This window comes from Mauremys mutica, chromosome 3 (assembly GCF_020497125.1).
Source record: "Mauremys mutica isolate MM-2020 ecotype Southern chromosome 3, ASM2049712v1, whole genome shotgun sequence".
NCBI classification, from domain to species: domain Eukaryota; kingdom Metazoa; phylum Chordata; order Testudines; family Geoemydidae; genus Mauremys; species Mauremys mutica.
In genome coordinates this window covers 104,253,128-104,278,854 of record NC_059074.1, presented here as the reverse complement: position 1 = coordinate 104,278,854, position 25,727 = coordinate 104,253,128, and the positions used below count along the sequence as shown (strand labels likewise).

At 40.5% G+C, this 25,727-nt stretch overlaps 1 protein-coding gene across 3 annotated transcripts in view; it reads left to right on the top strand.

Moving 5' to 3' along the window:
• The window catches only part of MAP3K5 (mitogen-activated protein kinase kinase kinase 5), a 164,198-nt gene that overhangs the window by 109,361 nt on the left and 29,110 nt on the right, over positions 1 to 25,727 (top strand). For all 3 annotated transcript variants that reach the window (XM_045010034.1, XM_045010035.1, XM_045010036.1), the window contains exons 11-16: positions 2,000 to 2,107; positions 8,290 to 8,339; positions 16,716 to 16,811; positions 18,041 to 18,122; positions 19,995 to 20,128; positions 23,635 to 23,762. In XM_045010034.1, coding sequence (XP_044865969.1) covers positions 2,000 to 2,107; positions 8,290 to 8,339; positions 16,716 to 16,811; positions 18,041 to 18,122; positions 19,995 to 20,128; positions 23,635 to 23,762 — 598 coding nt within the window. The remainder of the gene's footprint in view (positions 1 to 1,999; positions 2,108 to 8,289; positions 8,340 to 16,715; positions 16,812 to 18,040; positions 18,123 to 19,994; positions 20,129 to 23,634; positions 23,763 to 25,727) is intronic.

Genomic DNA, 25,727 nt, shown 5'->3' with positions numbered 1-25,727 from the left:
ATTTTTAAATCTGAAATTTCATGGTGTTGTAACTGTAGGGGTCCTGACCAACTCTGAAGGCAGCAGCAGAACTAAGGGTGGCATGGTATGGTATTGCCACCCTGACTTTTGCACTGCTGCTGGTGGGGTGCTGCCTTCAGAGCTGGGTGCCCAGCCAGCAGCTGCTGCTCTCCAGCGATCCGCCTCTGAAAGCAGCACAGAAGTAATGGTGGCAATACTGTGACCCTCCTACAATAACCTTGCGACACCCCCACAACCCTCTTTTGGGTCTGGATCCCCATTTTGAGAAACGCTGGTCTCCATGAAATCTGTATAGTATAGGGTAAAAGTATTCAAAAGACCAGATTTAATAGAATCATAGAAGAATAGGGTTCAAAGAGACCTCAGGAGGTCATGTAGTCTGACCCCCTACTCAAAGCAGGACCAACCCCAACTAAATCATCCCAGCCAGGGCTTTGTCAAGCCGGACCTTAAAAACCTTTAAGGAGGTTTCATGGGGTAGTAGACCAGATTTCATGGTCTCAGATGTGTTTTTCATGGCCGTGAATTTGGTAGGGCCCTAAAGATGGGCCATCAACTACTTTTGGCTAAGCATTTTTGATGTAATATAGCACAACAGTATACTAGGTGGCTAGGTTAGATCAAATCTTGCTGCACTGAATTCCATCTCCTCTGGATTAATCTTCCAAATTCTGCTCTCACATATCCCAAGAATTGTTCCACTATCTGTTGTTGTCAACATGTGGCCCCTTGGATGCTGTTAGCTCCAATGGAACCATTCCCTCCTGTCCAGTTCTATAGTTACTGCTCACAACAGTCTGACTTAAAAGCAATTCAGTCTAGCTCCAGAGTGAAGAACTTTCTGCTTTCTCTCTGATGAGCTTTCCAACTGCTCCTTTCCCAACCCTAACTGCAAACAAAGGCACAAGCTGACCAATCCCACGCACTGCTACAGATTAGGGGCCGAATGGTTAGGCAGCAGTTCTGCAGAAAAGGACCTAGGGGTTACAGTGGATGAGAAAATGGATATGAGTCGACAGTGTGCCCTTGTTGCCAAGCAGGCTAACGGCATTTTGGGCTGTATAAGTAGGGGCATTGCCAGCTGATCGAGGGATGTGATTATTCAGTTCAATTCAACATTGGTGAGGCCTCATCTGGAGTACTGTGTCCAGTTTTGGGCCCCACACTACAAGAAGGATGTGGAAAAATTGGAAAGAGTCCAGTGGAGGGCAACAAAAATGATTAGGGGGCTGGAGCACATGATTTATGAAGAGAGGCTGAGGGAACTGGGATTGTTTAGTGTGCAGAAGAGAAGAATGAGGGGGATTTGATAGCTGCTTTCAACTACCTGAAAGGGGGTTCCAAAGAGGATGGAGCTCGGCTGTTCTCAGTGGTGGCAGATGACAGAACAAGGAGTAATGGTCTCAAGTTGCAGTGGGGGAGGTTTAGGTTGGATATTAGGAATAACTTTTTCACTAGGAGGGTGGTGAAGCACTGGAATGTGTTACCTAGGAAGGTGGTGGAATCTCCTTCCTTAAAGGTTTTTAAGGTCAGGCTTGACGAAGCCCTGGCTGGGATGATTTAGTTGGGAATTGGTCCTGCTTTGAGCAGGGGGTTGGATTTGATGACCTCCTGAGGTCCCTTCCAACCCTGATATTCTATGATTCTATGATCCTCAAACTGCCTCAACTGGGTCCAAAAACCTACCATGTTACAGAGGTTGCTCAACACCTGGCAGTAGCCAACGAAGGTACTCAGAACCTTGTTGAGTCAGGAGTACCATGTGATCATGTCTGTAGTGGAGAAAGGCGGATTATAGAAAAACTAAATTTTAACTAGAATTTCAGACCGTAGGCTAGTGTGATCATTTTACACAGTTTTATCTTTTCCCCTTGTGATTCCTAATGTGCTAGGACTTTAAACATGTTTTCAGTTGATCACAATGCTTTTTACATTTCATAAACCTTTTAATGACTTTTAATTCCCTCCCCCCATCAAGGTTTTAATATTAGAACCAACAAAAATTTACCAGCCTTCATATCTGTCCATCAATAGTGAGGCGGAAGAGAAGACCATATCTATCTGGCACGTCCTACCTGATGACAAGGTAAATCACTGCACTTGTTTTAGGATGAGAAATGTAAATAATGAATTGTACCTTATGATCTCTGAATCACGTAAGTGACATAAATCCTGTAACTAAAGACTTCTTACAGTTGACTACCCAAAACTTATTTGTGGTATATAAGAAATATCTTTATTTACATATATTGTTGGGCATTGCTTATTTTGCAGACAGTGTTTCATGGCTAAGTATTTTTCCATGATCTCTTTTATGATTTTAAAAAAAATGTTAAATTTATAATCTTATTTCAGAAGGCTAGATTTTAAAATGTTACATTTATAATCTAATTTCAGAAGGATTGATATAAGTATATAGTGCACAAAGATTCAGTAGCACATTACTGAAAGTTTGGCTTTTAAAATATATGTACAACACGCCAGTAACATTGTAATATAAATTGATTTCTAAATGGAACGTTCCTGTTTTTTCCCTCTGGTGTTACCCAAATCCATGTTACAGTTTTGAAATGTGCTTAAAAGAATTAGAACTTTTGAAATATGGGTTCTTTCAAATGGGGCAGTTTCACCAGGATGCCTTACCTGTGTCATCTTTGAGTACTGGACCCTCAGTAATGCACTGAGAGTATCAAAAATGCCCCTAGCTAGCACTCACTGGTTTATATTGTAGCCTGGTGTAGACACTGTAAATATGATGGCAGAGGAAATAAAGATCATTGTTTTGAATAGTTGGGCAGGAAGTCAGGAACTTAAAGAGGAAATCTATCAAAGAAAATAGATATTTAGGAGACTGAGAAGCTGAGAAAACACGGTTAAAGCTATGGAAACTTGGAAGCTGATATTTGGGATATTTGGAAGGAGAGTGAGCTTTGGAGACGAGAAGTGAAGTGAGGCGTAGATAGAGGAATTACTGCATCCAGGGATACTTGGAAGGAAACAGTAGAGTGGTGGGCATTGGGGCAGCCAGGAAGTTTTGGAAGCAGGAAGAAAGAAACGAGCCTGGGAGATGTGGAAGAGGGGAGAGAAGAAGAAGGCATAGGGAATTAGTGGGTTCAGGGAGATGTGGAACCAGAAAAATGTTACAGATGGTTTCTCAGCTCCCAAGAACCAGAACAGTTGTTGTTATTTCTTTTCTGATGGCTTTTCTTCAGTTGCAGGGTATGGTAGAGGGGAATTGTTTCCTGGAATCAGTCTGTCATGTGCCTTTTACACTTACAATAGAAATATTTCTGACATGCACCTTTTTCACTATTTTCTATTTCTACTCCTCCTTCTTTGAACAATGTATGTGGAACACAAAGAGCAATAGCACTTAGGCTTTTTCTTGGGGAAAATGGACCGTGGGGAAAAGCACCAATGTGATATATGCCATCATGTACCAGCAAAGCCCCTCTGCCATGTACATTGGACAAACTGGACAGTCTCTACGCAAATGAATAAATGGACACAAATCAGACATCAAGAATTGTAACATTCAAAAACCAGTAGGAGAGCACTTCAACCTGCCTCGACACTCAATTACAGACTTAAAAGTGGCAATTCTTCAACAAAAAGCTTTAAAAACAGATTTCAATGAGAAACTGCAGAACTGGAATTAATTTGCAAACTTGACACCATCAAATTAGGCCTGAATAAAGACTGGGAGTGGCTGGGTCACTACAAAAAATAATTTTCCCTCTGTTGATACTTGCACCTTCTTGTCAACTGTTGGGAATGGACCACATCTACCTTGATTGAATTGGCCTCGTTAGCACTACAAAAAGTAATTTTCCCTCTGTTGATATTCACCCCTTCTTGTCAACTGTTGGAAATGGGCCACATCCACCCTAGTTGAATTGGCCTTGTTAGCACTGACCCCCCACTCAGTAAGGCAACTCCCATCTTTTCATGTTCTGTATATTTATACCTGCCAACTGTATTTTCCACTCCATACATCTGATGAAGTGGGCTGTAGCCCACAAAAGCTAATGCCCAAGTAACTTTGTTAGTCTCTAAGGTGCCACAAGGACTCCTCGTAGTTTTTGCTGATACAGACTAATGTGGCTACTCCTCTGAAATCTGTCAGAATATTAATTCATGTCATTGTAGGTCAAAATATGGGCTCCTTACTCCCATCAGTGAGCAATTAATTAGATTCACTGCAGTCAGTGGAAACTGCCTATAAATATTTAAAGACAAAAATCTAGGATAAGTGAAGACAGAGAGTATGCATCAGCAACTTAAAGATAAGTAACATTGCAAGGATGTAATTTTCCCATGACTAAGCATTACAAACCCTGGAAATTCAGAATGAAGGCTATATTTAAAAGAAATTCAGACATGTTAGGAATGGAAATGTACAATTAGGGTGCACAAACAACCTTAACTCTACCCTATAGTGACATAATGCAGTAACCATTAGATTATGATTAAGGAACAGTGCTTAGTGTTTTGGCCACAGATCAAATGAAACTGATTTTTAAAGATTTTTCCCTCTATATGAGAAATTTGAAGAGTCTGTGTGATTCCACTATTGATATTATTTGGGACAAAGAAGACTAACACATGCTCAATTTCTTAAAGGACCCAGGCTATTTAGTTAATTTTTAACTCGTGAGTTAATAGATTTACTGGTAAATTCTCAGAAAATTCATTCTGTACTCAAAGAATAAGTGTGTGAGTTTAAGGGGTGTATCATTTATTTTTCAGACATAAGAGGTTTAATATTTGCTTTAAATGTGAAATGAAACTCAACTTCTCAATTTGAGACTAGTAACTACATAACAAGAAAGGGTCTCACAGTCTGGCCCAGTATAAATAAATTCCTTTTCCACAGCCATTTTCCAATGAGTATTTTCCTACTTAACTTAGTTTTAATTAAATGATGAAACTTGTGAAACTTAAACAAATTAATGGAAAAGTTCTTCTAAAAGTCAGTTGGTGGATCTGCTTTGTTTCTGCTATAAGCACATATACCATTCCTCTGTAGTTCCTTGAATGTAGCAGTCTGTTTTCTGATAGGACTGTGGCACTTCTCTAAAACCTATTTGTCAGTAGGAAACGCAGTAGCCAAGCTGCCTCGGTTTCATGTTGGCTTCTGAATCCAATTTGTGATTTTTTACTAACTGAAGAACAGATGCTGGAGTTGGATAGCATCCTGATATGTTTACTCAGGTTGTTTAGAAGTTGGCAGAATCATGAGCAACACAGCTTTTCTGTAATTCAGCAGCCTGAGAAAATGATGTGGTAAGTGAAAGGGGTTGTATGAATCTGCGAGAGATTACTCTTTCATAAACTATAAAGCTGTAACATCTGACTTGGGATTCTCATGCTTTTTTAATCCCTTCACCCTTCCTGAATGTTTATTTTGCAGTGTTCATGGGTCAAAATGGGCTGAGGACCCATAGCTGGAAGGCATTCAGGGGGAATTGGGAGGTGGATATGGGGAGAGGGGCAGCTGAGGTTGCTGAGATACTCCCCACTATTGCTGGGGGTAGGGGAAGCAGAGGTTAAGGTGGTTGCTCTTTCCTTATATAGGGGAGCCAGGAGACCTAATGTGGCAAGAATCCCCATCCCTTTGCTCTGTTCCCTCCTGTAGGCAAAGAAAATGCCCATGTTGGCTCTTAGCCAACTAGCGTGGGAGGGGTGCAATATTAAACGGCAAAGGCTAGTTTAGAAAACTAGAACGATCTAAAATTAGCATGGCACACATTCAATGGATTAAATCTGGCCAACTGCTAGGTCTCAAAACATAATGGTAAATGGGGACTCATCACTGAATGGGTGTGTTTCTGGTAGGGTCCCGCAGGGATCGGTTGTTGGCCCTAACCTATTTAACCTTTATTAATGACTTGGAAGAAAACATAAAATCATCTCCGATAAAGTTTTCAGATGACACAGACTGGGGGAGTGGCAAATAATGAAAAGAAGAGCTCACTGATACAGAGTGATCTGTATCACTTGGTAAGCTGAGCTCCAGGAAACAATATGTGTTTTAATAAGGCCAAATATAAATGTATACATCTAGGAACAAAGAATGCAGGCTATACTAATGTGAGGGTGGGACTCTTATCCTGGGAAGCAGTGCCTCTGAAAAAGATTTGGTTTTGTAGTGGATAATCAGTTGCACATGACCTTCCAGTCTGACACTATGGTCAAAAGGGCTAATGCAATCCATGGATGCATAAGCAGGGAAATCTCATGTAGGAGTAGAAAGGTTATTTTACCTCTGGATTTGGCACTGGTTTGACCATTGCTAGAATAGTGTGTAGTTTTGGTGTCCACAATTCAAGAAGGATGTTGATAAATTGAAGAGGGCTCAGAGAAGAGCCAGGAGAATGATTAAAGGATTAGAAAACATGCCTTGTAGTGATAGGTTCAAGAAACTCAATATATTTAGCTTAATGAAAAGAAGGTTAGGAGGTGACTTAATTACTGTCTGAGTACCTTCATGGGGAACAAATATTTAATAATGGGTTCTTCAGTCTAGCATATAACACAATCCAATGGCTGGAAGTTGAAGGCAGACAAATTCAGACTGGAAATAAGGTGTATATTATTAACAGTGAGAGTGACTTACCATTGGAAGGATTTATCAAGGGTCATGGTGGTTTCTCCCATCACTGACAATTTTTAAATTCAGATCAGATCTCTTTTCTAAAAGACATGCTCTAGGAATTATTTTGGGGAAATAACAAGAGGTCAGACAGATGGTCCTTTCTGGCCTGGGAATCTATGAACAAGTAGCCAGCCAGAAGTCAGGGGATCTTGAGCAGAAGGTCAGTCTAAACAAAGTTTTTCAGGTATCTCTTAAAAGTTTCAAGCCTTAGAATTCAGCTAAGAATCTCTAAATTACTTTAAGAACGAGGAGTACTTGTGGCACCTTAGAGACTAACAAATTTATTTGAGCATAAGGTTTTGTGGGCTAAAATCCACTTCATACAGTATTTTCCACTACATGCATCTGATGAAGTGGGATTTAGCCTATGAAAGCTTATGCTCAGATAAATTTGTTAGTCTCTAAGGTACCACAAGTATTCCTCATTCTTTTTGCTGATACAGACTAACATAGCTACCACTCTGAAATAAATTACTTTAAATGCTCCATTCTGCAGTGAGATCTGAGCCTGCATTTAGGAGCAATTTGTAGCACAATTGGCATTGTATCAAGCAAGGCTGACCATATTTGAATATCCTCCTTCCTCGTTATTCAAATCAAACACTGCCTTCTCAAGGTTTCCTTTCCATGATACTGAGACATTTCTACTCCTCCTACTTTGAGCATTCATTTTTAGCTATTAAACTAGGTCCGAGCAGAAAAGCTTTGGCGACTTATATGCATTTCATAAACTGGCAAAATAATCTATTATGGAAAAATTTTTGAACATTTCTATAGAGGTAGCACCTGCCAGCTTTAGTCCCGTTGCATGGCAATGTGCTAGGTAATAAATGAGTCCTGGTGATACAGTTTGCCCAATAACTCATTTAATATGAGGACATTCCCACATCATTCATGGCTGGTTAGAATTAGCTACTTTACAACTGCAGGTTACTTTTAAATGGATTTTTAAAATTATTTGAGGTTTGATGTAGGTCTAAAGAAAATACAATTGTGTGTATTTGGTACATTATATTATGGTATTTTATATTAACATAGCCACCTGTAATAAAATGTGAACAGAAAAGAAAGAAGGATTAAGAAGATATGGAGAAGGGGAAAATTGATCTGGCAAAAGAAAGGTGTCATAGATTATCAAGTACTGTAGGCTCAGCCTCCTTTACAATTCACTGTACAAAATGCAGCAACTCTGGCAATGTGTCTTCCTGTTTTATTTCTTGCTATTCTTGACAGGTGTCATAAGCTGTTCAACTTCATGTCTCTTTTGTCTTTGGGAATTCATTTGGTTGTGACTGGTTGGCACCAAGGCTTCATTCTAAATCTTGTCTCTCAGCAAGAAATGTTTCTTGGCTTTATTGTTCTAGTTACTAAAATGCTCTGCAGAGCAGTATTTCTATTTGGCAAAGATTGTTCAAAGATGCTGTTGGCATTATGTTAAGATGCCATAAAGAATAATTGCTACAGTGTAAAATGATAATGTTTTGAGTAACTTTCCTAAATCTTTCCGCCTCTTCAGTTACAGGGTAAAAGATAATGCATGTTGGAGCTTTTATATTAAGGGAAACTTTTATTATCATGTTTTATCTTTACACTTTTTCTGTATGTTACAGAAAGGTATTCATGAGTGGAACTTCAGTGCTGCTTCTATCAGGGGAGTAAGGTAAGTTTCCTTTATATCATGATCTTAAACAAACCAAGGTAACTGGGTGTGTGGTTTGCTGGGATAGTGCAGTGACTTGGATGGAGTGTTGGGGGACAAAACTTAAAAGAGAGTTTTGCATCTGTCTGAGACATGGGGATTTCCAACATAACACAAGCCCTGAAATGTCTCCTTGTGATTCTAAAATGGCCACCTGCAATGGCTATCAAACAACAAAAAAATTAAAAAATTAAAATTGCTAATTTAAAAAAATATTATTTTTCTGACTAAAATAGTTCCGTAATTCACATTTAAGTGAAGTTATAAGTAGAATTAAGATAATTGGTTACTTTTAATGTATTATTATTATTATTAACTATTATTATTATTTATTTGCTTTACCATAACACCTAGGAGCGCCTGTCATGCACCAAGACCGCATTGTACTAGGCTCTGTATAAACATTTAACAAAAAAGATGGTCCCTGTCCAAAAGACCTTACAGTCAAAGTATAAGACAAGGGATAACAGGTGGATGCAGACAGGGAGAGCAGAAGGAAACAATGAAACTGTGGTAGGCTGTGGTCTCCACACAGCAGCTGCCTGTGTGTTAAATTCTTTTGTAGGCATCATGGCAGAGTAGGTTTGAAGGAGGGCAATGCAGTAGTTTTGTGAATGTTTATGGGGAGCTCCTCCCAAGTGAGAGGGGCAGCATGGGAGAAAGCACAAAGAAGCTTCTTTGAAAATTTACCAAGTGGGTAGTGGAGGCTGGTATCCTTAGCTGATTGGAGGCAGGCGTCAACATCTCCATAATGAATGAGAGATCATAGGCAGTGTGGCGATAGACTATGAAGGGCCTTGCAAGTGAAGACAAGCAGCTTATTTTTGATGCAAAAGAGAAGGTGAAACAGTGGAGGGATGCAAAAAGAGGGGTGCCAAGGTCAAAGCAACGGGCTAGGGTAGTGATCTTTGCATTTTGAGTGGGTATCAGTGGAGCAAGATTGCATGTGATGTCATGTGTCAAGGCCAGAGACAAGGATAGTAATCAAAATGCAAGATAATAGGACTGGATGAGAGTTTTAGCTATATGAATGGACAGGAAAGGTCATATCTTAGAGATGTTAGGCAGAAAGAATCAGAAAGATTTAGCCAGCCTGGATGTGAGGACCTAGATAGAGGACTGAGTCAAAGATGCTGCCCAGGTGATAAATATCAAGCCTCTTTCATGGCATCCAAAAATAACTAGTTACGTTGAACACTTGGGCCATTAAGATGTATAATTTCTTTGTTGTGATTTTTAAAATTAATTGTTATCCTATATTATTTTTAAAAGATTGTTTTACTGATATTTAAAACTAAACAAATTACATGTATCTGATAATAACAAGAAACCAGGTAAACTCTGTTGCCCCTGAAATGTAAAAGGCCTGGTTCTCATTTGCACTAAAGACTCTTTATTCAACTTTAGATCTTTGCTTCTCCACGACCCTGGCATGCCCATATTTTTCTTCAGCACTCTTCCTTAAAAGGGGAGTGGGAAATGGCTGGCACAGAAACCAGCTCTGCCACTTTTGTTGGCTTTACTTCAGCAAAAATCTCCCTTCTGTATGTGGGATTCTCCAGTGGTCATTCATGTCCAGATTCTGCCCCCTCAGCATCAATGAACTGCTGCAGAATCTGGCCATAGAGTGTACTCGTGTGCATGAAGTTAAACATGTGCAGAACTATTTGAAGGATACAGGTTTTTATTTATACATGTTAATATCTAGGAAAGTACCACTGTACTGCTTTAGATCACTTCCTTATTTTTGTCTTATTTTCTTCCTGTGCTTACACATACCATGTCACATCTCATTTTAATATTTTTAAGTGTATTTTTTAAAAGAAAATCAAATTATCCAACCAGTCCTCTATTCTAAAAATGACACAAAAATTGTCTTGTCTCTAATAAATTCCTACACAGATGGACCATTTTTGCCTTTCCACCATCTAATAACTCTTTTAGCTATCAACAGACACAGTGAATCAGTTTATTTTAGGGAAAAAACTGCCACAATGCATGTGGTTCAGTCTGGTTTCAGTTTTTGTTACAATAAATTTTCGCGCATTTGTAAACTTTTTGCCAAATGGCAGTTGTTTTTTTGGCCCTGCTAAAACATGTATTAGTGTTTACTAATGTTGTCTATATGCCTCCAGTTCTGTTGTTATCATTTAAGACCAATCTTATTTGTCCAGATGTCGAAGAAAGTCTGGAAAATTTTATACTGCCTCCGTAGAGCTAAGGTCCGTTTCTGCCGTGGCCCTGACAGAACTCAGACAATCTTTGATGGCTTGGCTGTGGGGCAGTTGGGCATAGTTGATGTTTGTTTAATTACAAAGCTAAAGAAATGTATACGCACAACTCTTATAAATGTATCTGTATATAATCGGCATAAGTGCTGGAAGTAGGGATGTTGGGGGTGTGGCAACACCTCGTGACTTGAAATGGTTTCCATTATATACAGGGTTAACAGTTTGGTTTGATGGCTTTCAGCACACCCACTATGCAAATTGTTCCAGCACCTATGATAATCAGATCGTCTCCCTCTCCTTTCAGTTGTTGCTAATCTTGTTAGATTAGAAACTCTTTGAGTCAGGGGCCATATTTGTGGCACAGCTAGCACAAAGGGGCTCTGTTCCTGATCCCAACTTCCTTTGTCTTCTTTGAAAATTCTACCCTGGAAATATAATCCCTTACAGCTCTCTAGGAAAGGGGGATTACCAGCTCTAGCAGTAAAGGCCGGGGTGCTCTGTAGTCCTTGAGGGGCCAGAGATCCCAGATTTTAAAGGTCACATCATTTTTCTGTATAAACCTCAGTAACTATTTATTGGTGTTACATAACCAGCACTTTAGCAGAAGTGCTGAGGACATACCTAGTACTGAAGCATGACTAATGTTTCTGGTAAGCATGTAGGGAAATGACTGAGGAGACACTTGCTTTATGTGTTCCCCAGCAGCCAACATAATCAACCTCTTGTTCTTATGAGTAACAGAGTTCATCCCTTAAAAATTGAGAAGGAATAAAAAAAGATGTATATAACTTTGTAAACATGGTGTTGAATCACACCCTGTAACTTTCGTAATTGGTTTTGCTTGAGCATAAACTCAGTTAGTGGGTTGTGCACTAATAAATTACTCAGTCTGTATCATATATCCTTGTGTACGTACACACACACACACACACACACACACACACACACACACACACACAGAGAAGTGATTTTCTGCATGTGGCACACAGTTCCATTTTAAATAACTCAGGTCAATGTAAACTGTAGGAACAAATGCAATCCAATAAAAGCTTAACATTTACAATAAAAAAAAGAATAACAGCCTCTATTTTATACAGTAAAGATGAGCCCAAGTCACTGAGTGCTCAATTGTGTCTTGGGCACAGTCCTGGGAGTAGACCCACGAGGCAGTGTGCCTTTGAGAGACTACACTGAGGCAAATTCCTTCCCTATTTCCCCCTGGCTCCAGGTAGGAGAGGGGGATAATTTGCTGCTGCCTTAACCTGACTCAAACTTTGGACGTATATCTGAATCCGAACACTCCCAAATTATAAGGGTGTTTGGATTTCTATTCTGGTTCTGCCCAATGTAGATGCAGGCCCATAGGACAGATGCTAGGTATCTGATGAGCATGGCATGAGAACCTGAATGGAAACAAAGTAATGACGCTCATAGATGCTGTAACTAGAGGTGCTGGGGGTGTTGTGGGTGCTGCGGCACCCCCTGGCTTGAAATAGTTTCTGTCATATACAGGGTTTACAGTTTGGTTCAGTGGTTATCAGCACCCTCCCTATACAAATTGTTCCAGCACCCCGATGAAGCTTGTTCTCGGGCTACTTCATGATGGGATGACCGCCACTGACCTCTGTAATGGGTTGGAGACCAACCCATTCACCATCTGTACCGGTGTTAAGTAGGGCTATGTTATTGGCCTAACCCTTCTTTCCATCTATCTTGCATTAATCTTGATTCTTATTTGTGACTGCTTTTCTTCTGGAATTGAGATTGAGTATCGCATGGATGGCCAGCTCTTCAACTGTAGTGTCTTCATTCTACAACTAAAGTCACCAGGACTGTTATTACCAACATTCAGTATACTGATAACTGTGCTATCCTCATGCACACTGAGGCTGACTTGTAATCCACCCTAGATCTCTTCTCAGGCGCCTGTCATAGCTGGGACTTTCCCTCAACATTGGGAAGACTAAGGTGCTCCATTGGCCGGTCCCAGCACAAGTTGGCCCCTTTCTCCCACAAATTGTCATCAGTGGTGAACCCTCGAAAATGTTGAGCCAATACCTTTACCTTGAAGGTTGAATATAGGATCCATTGTGCCAGCGTATCCTTCGGAAAGTAGCTTTGTCATGTCTTTATTGACAGATCTGCAGATGAAAACTAAGATCCTTCTCTACAGTGCAGTAGTCATCCCAACTCTTCTTTATGAGTGTGAGACATGGGTGACATACCGAAGCCATCTTAAGTGTCTGAAGTAGCTTGAACTGTGCTGCCTTAGGAATATTTTCCATATCAGATGGGAAGACTGTCATGCCAATGACAGTGTTCTCTCTGCAGCCAACATCACCAGTGTTGAGGTGAAGATTATGAAACATCAACTTTGCTGGTCTGGTCATTGTGATACTCGTCTTCCAAAGCAACTCCTCTTTTCTCAACTTAGTCATGGTGGTAGGACCTGCAGGGGACAGAGGAAATGCTACAAGGATACCCTGAAAGTATATCTTAAAAAGGGAGGCATTGACCCCACAAATTGGGAAGAGCTGGCTGGCAATAGACTGCAATGGCGTCCATCATACATCAAGCCTCAGTCCGTTTTGAAGAGAATTGCCTTGCTCAAGAGTCTGAGAAACGGCAGAGGAGGAAGGAAAGGCAGAGCATCCTGGTCAGCAGTTGTGCTCTCTCCAGGCAACCACCTGTCACATGTGAAAATACCTGTAGAGCAAGAACTGGACTTCTCAGTTATCTTAAGTCTCATCAATGATTTTTCCTCATATCTGGGGATAGCGGCAGCCGACGGACCAGGTTACTAAGCCACCACCTCTCCTTCCAGAGCAGGGAGCTGAGTCCAGGGAATCCTGGCATTTCCAAAATTCCAGTGAAATCAGTAAAAAAACAAATAATGGCTTTTGTAAAACTTGGGAATTTTGGAGGTAAAATGGATAAAAACTGAAAACGAAGGCCCTTATTGTTAAAAAAAATTCAGATTTTTGTTCTGGTTCAGACCCAGCTCTTGTTTTTACTGATTAAGTTGCTTTGTACTTGGCATCCTATCAATAGAATTTTTTAAAAAATTATAGTATTGGAAGTTTTCACTCTTAGCAAATAAGTAAAATCTATTCACTTGACATTTCTTCTCCACGGTTTCTGCATAACCTACTGATTAACTGCTCTGTATGCTATCTAATAAAGAGCTATTAATAAGCAACTGTCATGGTGCCTGATCGTGCATCCCCTGTGCATTGACTTCAGTGGGAGTGTTGGGTGCATACAGGATTTAGGTACAGGGCCATAGTAAATCTTTTATTGAACCTCACCTCACCTATCTAGTCTCTCTCATATCCTGGGGCCAGCGTGGCTACGGCAACACTGCAAATGTGAATGTTTTGTCAGTTTTGCAACTGAGCACACAAATAATTTTAAAACACCCCATATTTGTTAACAAAGACATTAATATTTCTAAATATGCCACCCTTGTAGGTGCACCACCCCACTCTAATCCTCCTATCTACCCACACACAAATGGGAAGAGAAGGTTGACTAGTCTGCAGTCTGCAAGAAATTCATTTCACCTGCGTAAAGGCCAAGTAAAATGGTGTTATACAGTTGAATGGACGGGTGTTGGGATGATGAAACCCACACACCAACCTAAGGGTATGACATGAGGTTACAGTGCCGCCTTCTCCCTGTGGTGCTACTTCAGCATGTAGAGTGTGGTTGAGGGTCTAGCTCCTCTGCATTGTTGGGATCCCAGTTGCTCCACCCCACTGCAGCTTTCTGTGGCAACCTATGAACAGCTACTGCAGAGACATCTTCTACCATTCACAAGAGGTGCGGAGGACACGCTGCTCAACTCTCCTGTACAACCTTGGAATTCCAAATGGGGGCTTACTGTGGAGTGGGGGGAAAGTCCACTGGTCATGTGTACCTGGGCAAATGTCTGTGAAAGATTTAGACCAGGATTTTCTGTGCTTACTAAATAGATCATATTTATAATCAGATTTACTCAAAGTAACAGTTTCTCTACAGATCCTCAGGAAATCAAGGCTGAATGAATAGAAAGTTATTGAACCCTTTAATCAGACACTTTAAAAATGTTTCACACTAACAGGTTGACTCGGATATTTGCCTTTGTTAGATTTTGTGTTTTATGAAGCATCTCTCTTATATTAAGTGACCACACGGAAACAGTGCATCAGATTAAAAAAATGTGTTACTATCATCATTTCATTCTTAATACAAAGGAAAAACATCTGAGCCTATAACTACTGATGTTTCGTTTTTGATGTCTACAGGAGAAAGATTCCCAAATAATTTCTAAATTATTTTAGTTACTGTGCTCTAAGGAAACGTAGTTTATGGTGTAAAGCAGTTAATATCCATAGAAAATAAGTGAAGTTCAGGAAGAAATCTTGAAAGAGAATCTTTGAAAATATCTATATATCTCTAAGCAGATCATCTTTATCCCTCCAGCAGGGCAGTTAAAACAACCTTAACATCATCAAAAAGAATATACACACAGACAAACATTCTGATTTATAAAATCATCTCTCCTACTAAGTAGCTTTTGTAAAATGCATATTATTCAAAGAGAATATTTAAGATCCCAAGTTACTCTCACATCTAAAAGTGACTTCTACTATATTAGGAGTTGTATGAATCAGAGATTTACAAAGTAATGTTAACTTCAAAACATTTAGTGATGTTTCAAACGTCTGTATCAGTATTTTTCCTAAAACTAAAGAAAGATTATCATATGAGTCAAGTCTGTATGAACCCAGATTCTTCCATAACCCTCATCATCACAGTATTTGAGTCCTTCTCTCACATCTTCTGGTGCCCCTAAATTCTCACATTGCAAGAATAAATACTATTCTCCTTTTGTTTCTGTTTGTAGTGGAGTAAGACTATAAGTGAAATCTTGACCCCATTGAAGTCATTGGCAAAGCCCACATTGACTTAAGCAGAAGCAGGATTTCACCCAATATCTTTTAAGAGTGAGCCAATAAGGGGACTTGTTACATGTGCCTTGGTCTTGCAAATCTTGTATCTTTATTATCCAGTTTTTCTCATAAAATCTTCATCCAGCCTCCGTTTCTAATACATTAATTATGCAAAATTCCACTGAATCAAGTTTACCCTTGAATGTCAGAGTGCGAGTCAAGGGCACAAATTGCAGAATGAACTGCTTCAAGTAGGATGCTCTTTAAGGAGCTCAGAAAAGGAGAAAATATTTTCAGATGAGTGAACAGCTTTACAAGAGCTCAGTTCACTGGGATTGAGAGAGGATGACTGGACAAAAGGCCCCCCTCCTACCACTTTAGAAATCTCTGTAGTATGAATCCATCCAGTCCTTCTCTATTCCTGCCCTCTCTTTGTTCTGCTGACATAGAAAATAAAAACAAAACTAGATTAGGTGATAAAGTAATGGGGGTGGGTGGGAAAGGGATGCTCATTGTTGCACAGGAAGATGCTATTTAAGGAATACTGTGTTGGACAACACAGATATGTCAATTACAGTAACCACCACAGGAATCTTGCCCATGGTGGGCTGAACTGTGGCTAGTTATAAAAGGCAAAGCCACTTCTGTGTTCCAAAAATAAAGGTTCAAGGAGGGGAGGTTTTTAAAAATTCTGTTGCCACTGATGTAGCCCGAGGAGAGTGTGGATGGATGCATGGATGGTAACGAGTAGCAGCAGCAGCTTCAAGGGAAGGCGAGTTTAAATCCTCTTGACTCTCTGATACTGGAAGGATGATCCACCTGGACAGCGGCAGTGGTGGCTTCAGGGTGAACGAGTTTAAGGGCGTCATCGAAAGACCGTTAAACTCAATGGGATTTTTTCTATTGATATAAATGGATTTTAGATTAGGTCCTTACTCGCATCACTCTTCTGATGCCCTCCTGAGGGATGTATGCAATAGTGGGGGGCAATGGAGGGCTCCAAGCAGCAGAGATAGCATTTCAGATGGTGGATGAGCATGTTGGACTATAACTTCATAAGAAAATGATTTATAATGGTATATAGCAAGAGGTAATCTAGTACTTTGCTACAGTGCCCTGAAGCTTGGGGCCACCAGTTCAGTAACTTGCATTTACTTTGTCTGTTCTTTCAGTATTTCAAAGTTTGAAGAGCGATGCTGTTTTCTTTATGTACTGCATAACTCAGATGACTTTCAAATCTATTTCTGCACAGAACTGCATTGCAAGAGGTATGTATTGGTCACTATTTTGCAAAACAAGCTTAACTTCTATGATGATTTCTGAATGCAGTCCTGTACTAGACTGGTGTTGTCTACTTTGGGATGGTGCCAGTGAGCTGCTGAGCATCCTCAACTCTCATTACCTAAGTGTAAATTATGGGCACTTAAGCATCTCCCAGGAGGTGCTCAGTACTTTGAAGGATTGGGCCCACACTTACGTTAATGTTTTAAACAAACTTTACATTTGTATACCGTGGTCCAGTCCTGTGGGATCTGTTATTCCTGATGTAACTATTAAAGCTTAATTCATGAGTTAGCCAAGCCCCAGTCCAGCAAAGTACATAAGCATATGAGTAGGCCTCCTGAAGTCAATGGGGCCACTTGTGCTTAAACTTACACATGTGCTTATGTGCTTTGCAAGATCAGGGTCTACCGTTGCTTTCCCTGTAGCTATAGTTTCATTTCCGATTACAAAGAAGCACATTATGAGTTCTTTACATTACTGCTAATCCTATGTGTGTTTAGAATACATGGAGTTGGATTGTGTGTGCACTTCTGAGAGGCACAGCACTGTGCTCATTGCCAAGGAGCAAGGAGGTTAAGGTGGTTTTAAGGCAACTTTCCATCCTCTCGATTCTGGGCTGCTCCAGGGGCTGGAGTGGACCAGGAGTAATTTAGACAGCTCTGGAGGGTGTCTGGCTGCCTATGGACAGTAGCACTGTCCAGAATCTGTGCAATACTATACATTATGGCTCCAGACACCTCACAGACCTGCCCCTGATTCGCCTTGTACACTAGCTTTGCATGCAAAGGGTCCTCGAAAGACAGTCTGCAGCAACCTCTCCTCAGCAGGAGAATTCTCCTACTCCTGGTTCCAGGGCTTTTAGAACCTTTTCATGATGCTTGATGCTTCAGTCCCTTTCCTGGCATAAAGAAGCTACAGGAAGGGTTGAGACCCTCACCCCTGACTTTTAGGTATAATGTTATCTTCTGGACACTTCACATGTATATCACACACGCACGCACACACACACCTACCTACCTATCTCTGCAAGCTTTAGGTGTTAACTTTCCACTTCAAGAAGAGCAGTGATTTTCTCTCCCTCCACACAATCTCCCTTACTGAGCTGTTCTGGTTTAATATTCATTACACTTAAAGCTTCTGTTTGAGCATTTTTTTTCACTTTAGGATTCATCCTGATGTAACTATCTAGTCTTTACTCGGATGTGTTTTACAGGTTTTTTGATATGGTGAATAGTATCACTGAAGATATAGGGAAAAACACAGAGGAAGGGGAATGTGATGGAGAGTCTGTAGAGGTAAGGGCATGTCATACTTGATATTTTTCAATTTATGGAGAACTTTAGGCCTCTAGGTTAGGATTTTTAATTTAGGAGGAATTTTACCATTAACTGCAGTGGGATTAATTAGGCCAACACTGAGTGCTTTTTCAAATCTTTCCCCTAGTGTTTAGAAACAAAATATTCTTCATATTTCTTCTCATGTGGTATATATGATATGATATGATATATATAGCACAGCAGGAACCAATGGCTGGAAGTTAAAGCCACACAAATTCAAATTAGAAATAAGGTACAATTTAATAACAGGGAGAGTGGGAAATCATTGCAACAAACTACCAAGGGAAGTGGTAGATTCTTCCTGTCTTGATATCTTCAGATCAAGGCTGGATGCCTTTCTGGAAAATATACTTTAGCCAAACAAAGTTATAGGGCTCAATACAGGGGTAATTGGGTTAAAGTATATGGCCTCTGTTATGCAGGAGGTCAGACTAGATGATCTAATAGTCCCACCTGGCCTTAAAAATCTATGCATCTATTAATCTAAACTCAGCAAGAGTGGAACTTTGTTCAGCCAACCTCATTTGACTTCTATTACCGCACAGTTTGGGCAAATTTGGAGAGTCTAAAATAGAGATTCTGCTGTGCTTGGAAAATGTGGTTAGATCAGGAGAGCAACTGGTACAACATGAGTTTATGTGGCAGCAGTGTCTGTGTTCCATGCAGAAGCTGAAGTTGTTCTTTGAGTGCTGGTCCCCGTGTATTGTGTATTCCACAAGCAGGTACATATGTGCTTGACATTTGTAGCAAGTCATATCTGTTGGTCCGTGCCTGCAAAGTTGATTCCTTCATGCTCTGAACTGAGTGCATATAAGTTGTTGTGCAGACTGATGTCTCTCCAGTTCCTTCTGACCACTGCATGGTCTGAGTCAGTATCCTCTGTATCCAAAGTGATGTTCTTCTTTTTCCAGAACCTGTAAAAATATAAGAGAGAGCGTGCGTGTGTGTGTACATAGTTTTTAGCATTCTCTGTTATAAGTTGGCAAGCATACTTCCCACCAGAGCACAAGCAACCTCAACAGCATCTCTTTGAGAAGTATGTATATTGGACATTTGTAAGGCTGCTACCTGGAGCTCTACCCACACCTTTATGAAGCACTAAGCCTTAGTCAGGCCTCTTCTTGCATCCAAAGAAGTGGGTATTCACCCACGAAAGCTCATGCTGCAAAACGTCTGTTAGTCTATAAGGTGCCACAGGATTCTTTGCTGCTTCTATAGATGTAGCTGTTGGGACAGCAGTATTAAGGCATCTGTACAAACTGCATCCTCGCACCCTCCTCCTGTTAAATACTGCTTGTCAATCACCCACATGTGGAATGTGCATAGGGACCAGCGCTTGAAGAGGTTACTTACCTGTAACTGGAGGTTCTTCAAGATGTATGGTCCCTCTCTGTATTACACTACCTACTCTCCTTCCCCTCTGCTTCAGATCCTCTCTGATTCATGGTAAAAAGAGGAAGTAGAGAGGCATTCGTCCTTGCTGCCTCTTATACCCTCAGATCAGAGCACGAGGGAAGCAACTCCATAGTTGCAGACTCCAACATCCACTACTTGCAACAAGTCTCTGGTCTCAGGTGCATGGTGCGCATGCGTAATACAGATAGGGACCACACATCTTGAAGAACCTCCTGTTACAGGCAAGCTCCATTTTTTATTTTGGTGTGCAGTGCCCTCTACCTGTAGTTTTTTTGTTGTTTTTTTTTGGTTTGTTTTTTTATGATACCCAGCAATAGAAGTATGTTTATTATAATAAGAAATATTTACATGGTTATGTTATGCAAGTAAAAAACCTGGTTCATATCCTTTCATTTCACGTTGTTTGTTTTGCAGTATGACTACGAATATGATGAAAATGGTGAGAGAGTTGTTTTGGGGAAAGGAACTTACGGCATAGTTTATGCAGGACGAGATCTGAGCAATCAAGTTAGGATTGCCATTAAAGAAATCCCAGAAAGAGATAGCAGGTACAGTAATTTTGTCAAATCCAAATGATGCTGTGTTTATATACTTCAGTCCTGAAGTACGATTGGCCACTTTGCTGGTTAATGAAGCCCTTTTCTGAAAAGCTGTTGATAAATTATCCATCTCTCTGGTATTCCTCCTACACTTTCCAGCTCTATAAGAAACAGTCTCCAAAGCTGTGAAAAACAATGAGTGGTAATAGCAGTTGGGAATGTGACCATCTCAGAATAAGAGTTGTGGGGAGGAAAGGCACCTCTTGCAGCTCCAATCAGAACTACGTATTATTGGCCTAGTTTAATATGAAGCTAACAATGGCCCAGGTTTTCTCCTGCTGCACAAAAAGATCAGAAGGTTTCCTCCACTTAGGCTTCCATGGCAGATTTTTGAGATCTCTGGGAGGCTAGGGCCGCACACATGGACATCCTGTACCCTGCTGCACCAGCTCTGCCCTTATCCCACCACGGTACCAGCTCAGACCTTCCCCACCACTCTTTTGGAGCTGTGCTATCAGGAATCTGTCACCTGCCCATTGAAGTTCGTGAGAGCAAATGGAAAGAAAATTAATAAGGAGTGTGGCTGTATTAACACTCCTGTGTAAGATTGAAGGGAGACCATGTGTATTCCTTCTTATCCTGACTCCAGTATCTCCCCACTGCATGAACTCTAGACTGTGCTTAGAGGGCTCTGTAGGGCCCAGGTAGGGGGAAGAGGATGCTATGGAAGCACCTGACTACACTTCAGCATGGAAGACACCTGTTGATCTCAGGGGCTGCGGTTTGGACTAATAATAGTGTCACATTTACTGCACCTCTCAGACTTTGAGAGGTGACTTCATGACGGTATACAAGTCTCTTCGCAGGGAGAAAAAAACCAAATATTAACGGGCTCTTTCATGTAGCTGAGAAGGGCATAGCAACAAGCAGTGTCTGGAAATTTAAGTCAAACAAATCAAAATTAGAAATACAGAAATAACAGTGAGGGTGATTGACCATTGGAACAAACTACCAAGTGGGGGAAAGCTGTGGCTTCTCCATCTCTTGATACCTTCACAGCAAGACTGGATGCCTTTCTAGAGGCTCTGCTTTAGCAAAACACAAGTGATTGGGCTCACTTGGAGGGTAACTGCATGAAATTCATGGCCTGTGATATTCATGAGGTCAGACTAGATAATTTAATGGTCCCTTCTGGGTTTAAAATCTATGAAAACTTTCTGAAGCCTTTTCCATCAAGGCAATGCAACCTGCCTCTGTATCTATACTTCTCAGTATTGCCAGCCCCCTTATAATCTCAAACTCAATGGATTCCCCTGTTGGAGAGGAAGGATGGTCAAGTGGGAAGGGTATTCACTAGCTCAAGACTTTGGCGACCTGACTTCAAGTCCCCGTTCCACTGCAGATTTCCTGTGTGACTGTTGACAAATCGCTTAGCCTCTGTGTGGGTCAGTACCCCATCTGTAAAATGGAGATGATAGTTCTTCCCTATCTCATGGGGTGGTGTTATACATTATGTTGTTACTCTTCATTTTCTGGAACTAGTCATATATATGTGTTTTATATTCCTGATAAAGATGTTGCTGACATGCAGCATCTCATTTGTGCTGGACTCCTCCTAATATTTCCTGATCAGCTCTACCTTTTTAAGTATACCCTGGCATACTGAATGAAGCCAACAACTATAATTAACCACAACAGAACATCCTGATATTAGTTACTTGTAGGGTTCTTTGAGATGTTGAACCTGAGCTGCATTTCAGTTTTTGTTTACACATAATTTGTAGTGAAGCCTACATAAAAGCTGGAATAAACGGTTTGAAAAATACAATTATTACACACCCTCTTTCATTCAGATTCAGTCTATGCTGTGAAATTTCTTCTGTATTTAAATTGTAAATTACATACAATGGGTGCCATTTAAAAACTGGATACTTATCATCAAGAATAATTACGTTCATCACGGTGTTTGCAATATTTCCTATTCTAAGTATGGGAAATTCCACAAATATTGTGGTAAAGATCAGAACAAGCCTAAATGCTGCCATGCAATAAAAGTCAATTTTTTAATGGAGCCCACTGTATTAAATTGTTGAATTATTTAGACTCTTAAAAATATATTAATCCCTGGGTTCTGATGTTCTGTTGTGCTCAAGAAATTAGCCATGTATTGCAAATTTGTCTTCTTTAAAAAACAGCATTTTCCCACGTGACCAGAAGGTAACATTCAGACACACCTCATAGTTATGTTAAAAAAATTACCAAAAGCTATAACTAAAATTGATTTTTCAAAAACTTAATGAAAATGGCAAATCACTCTATCTTAAAGGGAGATTGCCGTGGTTGATAGGAATAAAATTAATCCTACCTATAGCAATGATTTTTAAAAAAATCCTTCTGATCTTGAAAAATCTATCCATCTCTGTAAAGCTAGGTTTTGTAACAGACAGAATATCAGTTCAGTACTCTCAATGTCCACAACACACAGTTGGGGGAAGATTTTTAAGTGCTCAGTACCCAAAGTTTGGGGTCAGATTTTCAGAAAGCCTTAACATCCATTGAGGCACCTGAGTAAACTCCAGATTACCAAAAATCCTCAGTATTTCAAAAGAGGTCAGTGTCCAACTTGCTGAGCTCTTTTGACAATCTGGACATATATTTTAATGCCTAATGGAACCTGGCACTCAAGAGTCTTGATATACTTTCTCGGCTCCTCCCGAGAAAACAGAAAATCAGGCAGACAATCTGATAGGATTGGAAAGTGAGCACTAGCCCTGCCTGAAGGATGACAATTCTGTTTCACAACAACTTTCGAGGTTTTGAAATTTGTTTTTGTGCTGCATTGGAATGAAAACAAAATGTTTGGAACATTTTTGTGAAGTGGAATTGTGTCACACAAGCTGGTTTTGAATGGAAAAGCTCAAATTTTCAGTTCAGGTCTGTGTTTCCCTGGGATGAGAAGTGACCAGTGAGTCCTGGACCTCAGAAATCTTCCCAATGAAAATATTATCAAAACTGATACCACTCTGTGAAACATTTTGGCTTTGACAAAATTACATTTTGGTGAACATGTCCCGACCAGCTCTAGTGAACACCTCTCCATGAAGAGAATATGCTGTTCTTTGTCTGTGATAAATGTCCAGAGCTGACATTTCAAATAAGTCTCCTACTTAGCAAGGTTCTCATCTAAATTAGACTATCAATCTAAGAACATACGTTTGAATTTTTATTGCAGATGGACTAGTTGATATATTTGGGCATTGAGCTTTTTGCCCAACTGCTCATTCTGGCTGACTTGGCTTGGAGCATACTTTCTTTCTCCACAAACTCTGGGTGACCGCCTTTATTGTGCCAATTTATTTTTCAGTGTATACAATCATAAGTGTTCTTAGTAATGTGTATTGTAGCATTGTGTACAACATTCCAATGTACATGTTTCACGAGACCTCAGGTACTTTGATGGACATTGTTATACAACATCCAGCTTTTTATTAAATGAAAATTTCCTTTACTTCCAGGTATTCCCAGCCTTTACATGAAGAAATCGCCCTGCATAAGCATCTCAAGCACAAGAACATTGTTCAGTACTTAGGTTCCCTTAGTGAGAATAGTTTTATTAAGATATTCATGGAACAGGTGCCAGGGGGTAAGTGCTTTTTTAAGATATTTTTAAAATATAAATTTTAGAATACTGCAACAATAGAGTAAATTTGTGTGAATAATATTTTTTAAAATGTCCATGGCTATAAGCCACTTCTGTATGGAAATTGCACTAAGGCTCCATCTGGTAAAGTTGATGGTTTGAACAGACTAGGGAGTTCAGAGGTCGGCAACCTTTCAGAAGCAGTGTGCTGAGTCTTCATTTATTCACTCTGATTTAAGGTTTTGTGTGCCAATAATACATTTTAACATTTTTAGAAGGTCTCTTTCTATAAGTCTATAATATATAACTAAACTATTGTTGTATGTAAGGTAAATAAGGGTTTTAAAATGTTTAAGAAGCTTTATTTAAAATTAAATTAAAATGCAGAGCCCCCAGGACCGGTGGCCAGGACCCGGGCAGTGTGAGTGCCACTGAAAATCAGCTCGCGTGCCGCCTTCGGCACACATGCCATAGGTTGCCTACCCCTGGCATAGCTAATAGGAAAGGCTAGAATGACCTCACTGCACATTAAACAGTGGGGGCTGTTGTCTGGCTTGTTGGGAAAAGGTGTCTGCCCCTTTATGGGCTAGAGAGTCTAGGAGTGACCTTGATGCAGCTGCAGACCAGGTCAGGGTGAGGACTCTGACCCATTCCCCACAGGTGACTGGCAGAGAGGAGGGATTATATAGGTCCATGTGAGTGCAGGGAAAGCCAGGATGTATGGGGCCCACCTCTCAGACTTAGGAGCTAACCTGTTTTTGGCTGATTTTAAAGGTGGTGTTAGGATATGTCTGGGAACCCTGCTAGGAATGGTGGGGAGGCAGCTGAGCTAATTGCTGGTACCACCTTATGTTACATGTCCAGTGCAGGTACCCCATGGGGAAGGGTTACAGTGATCCGATAAAATGGATTGCTAAAGGATTTAAAGGTGGTATTCTTTAAAGGAGAGGAAAATGACTGATATGTTAGGGAGCCAACTCCTTCCTCCCTTGTAGGCTCCCCTCAACCCTCGTTCAGGGAGGGGGGTTGGCTGGGGACCAGGATGGGTAAGAGGGCTGACGGAAGTCCCTGGGTATATATTGAAATGATTATGGAATTACCTGCACTGTACACTTTTATCTGCCGGGTACTCCCAAACATTTAAGAATAAAGTTGCGGCCTAATTAAACCATATCCAGTGTCGCCTGTGCTTCTTCCAGCATAGTTGGGCAATTTTTGCCAAGGTGCCTGGATCCAACTTGATCAGGGTTCAGAGTGGGGCATGGTATGGCGTCAGCACTTGTTGCTGTGACAGGTGAATTCCTCCAGTATATAGACTGGGGAAACAATCCACAGTCATCCTCATAGACTTCTTTGAAGCATTCAGTATAGTTGATTGCCAAAGAGGCTGCAGGGATGCACTGAAATTACCGAGTATATTTAGAGTCCTTCCTGCTAGGCCTCACCCAGCAGGTTGTGATGTGTAATTATTCTTTCTTTCTATTCATCACTTGAGAAATCCCACAGATCAGTCATGCTACCATCTCAGTCATCTGTATAAAACCATGTGGGGAAAAGGTTTGTTGTCTGAAATGTCAGCAATGTGCAGACAATACCCAGTTGTACACCACCGTCATATGAGATGTAGCCACCACCAACTCAGAGCTTTTCAAATGCCATGGGGAGATGAAGAATCTAGATGAAGATCAGCTGCCTGAAACTTAATATAGGCAAGACAAAAGTGATGCTGGTAGGAAAAAGGAAGTGATTTGAAGACCTTTCCTCTTCCATAATATCATCTTTGATTGAAGGCATTGCTGATTTTTTAAAGTCAAGGATCTCTTAATTTGCAATGTTTGTGGAGGCCCTAAATGCCACGTCTGCAAAAAATACACATTTCTATCTGTGGCTAGCTACAAGACTGCACCCCATCCTATTAAGCACAGTCCTGGCTGTAGTAATCCACATATTCATGACCTGTATGCTCAA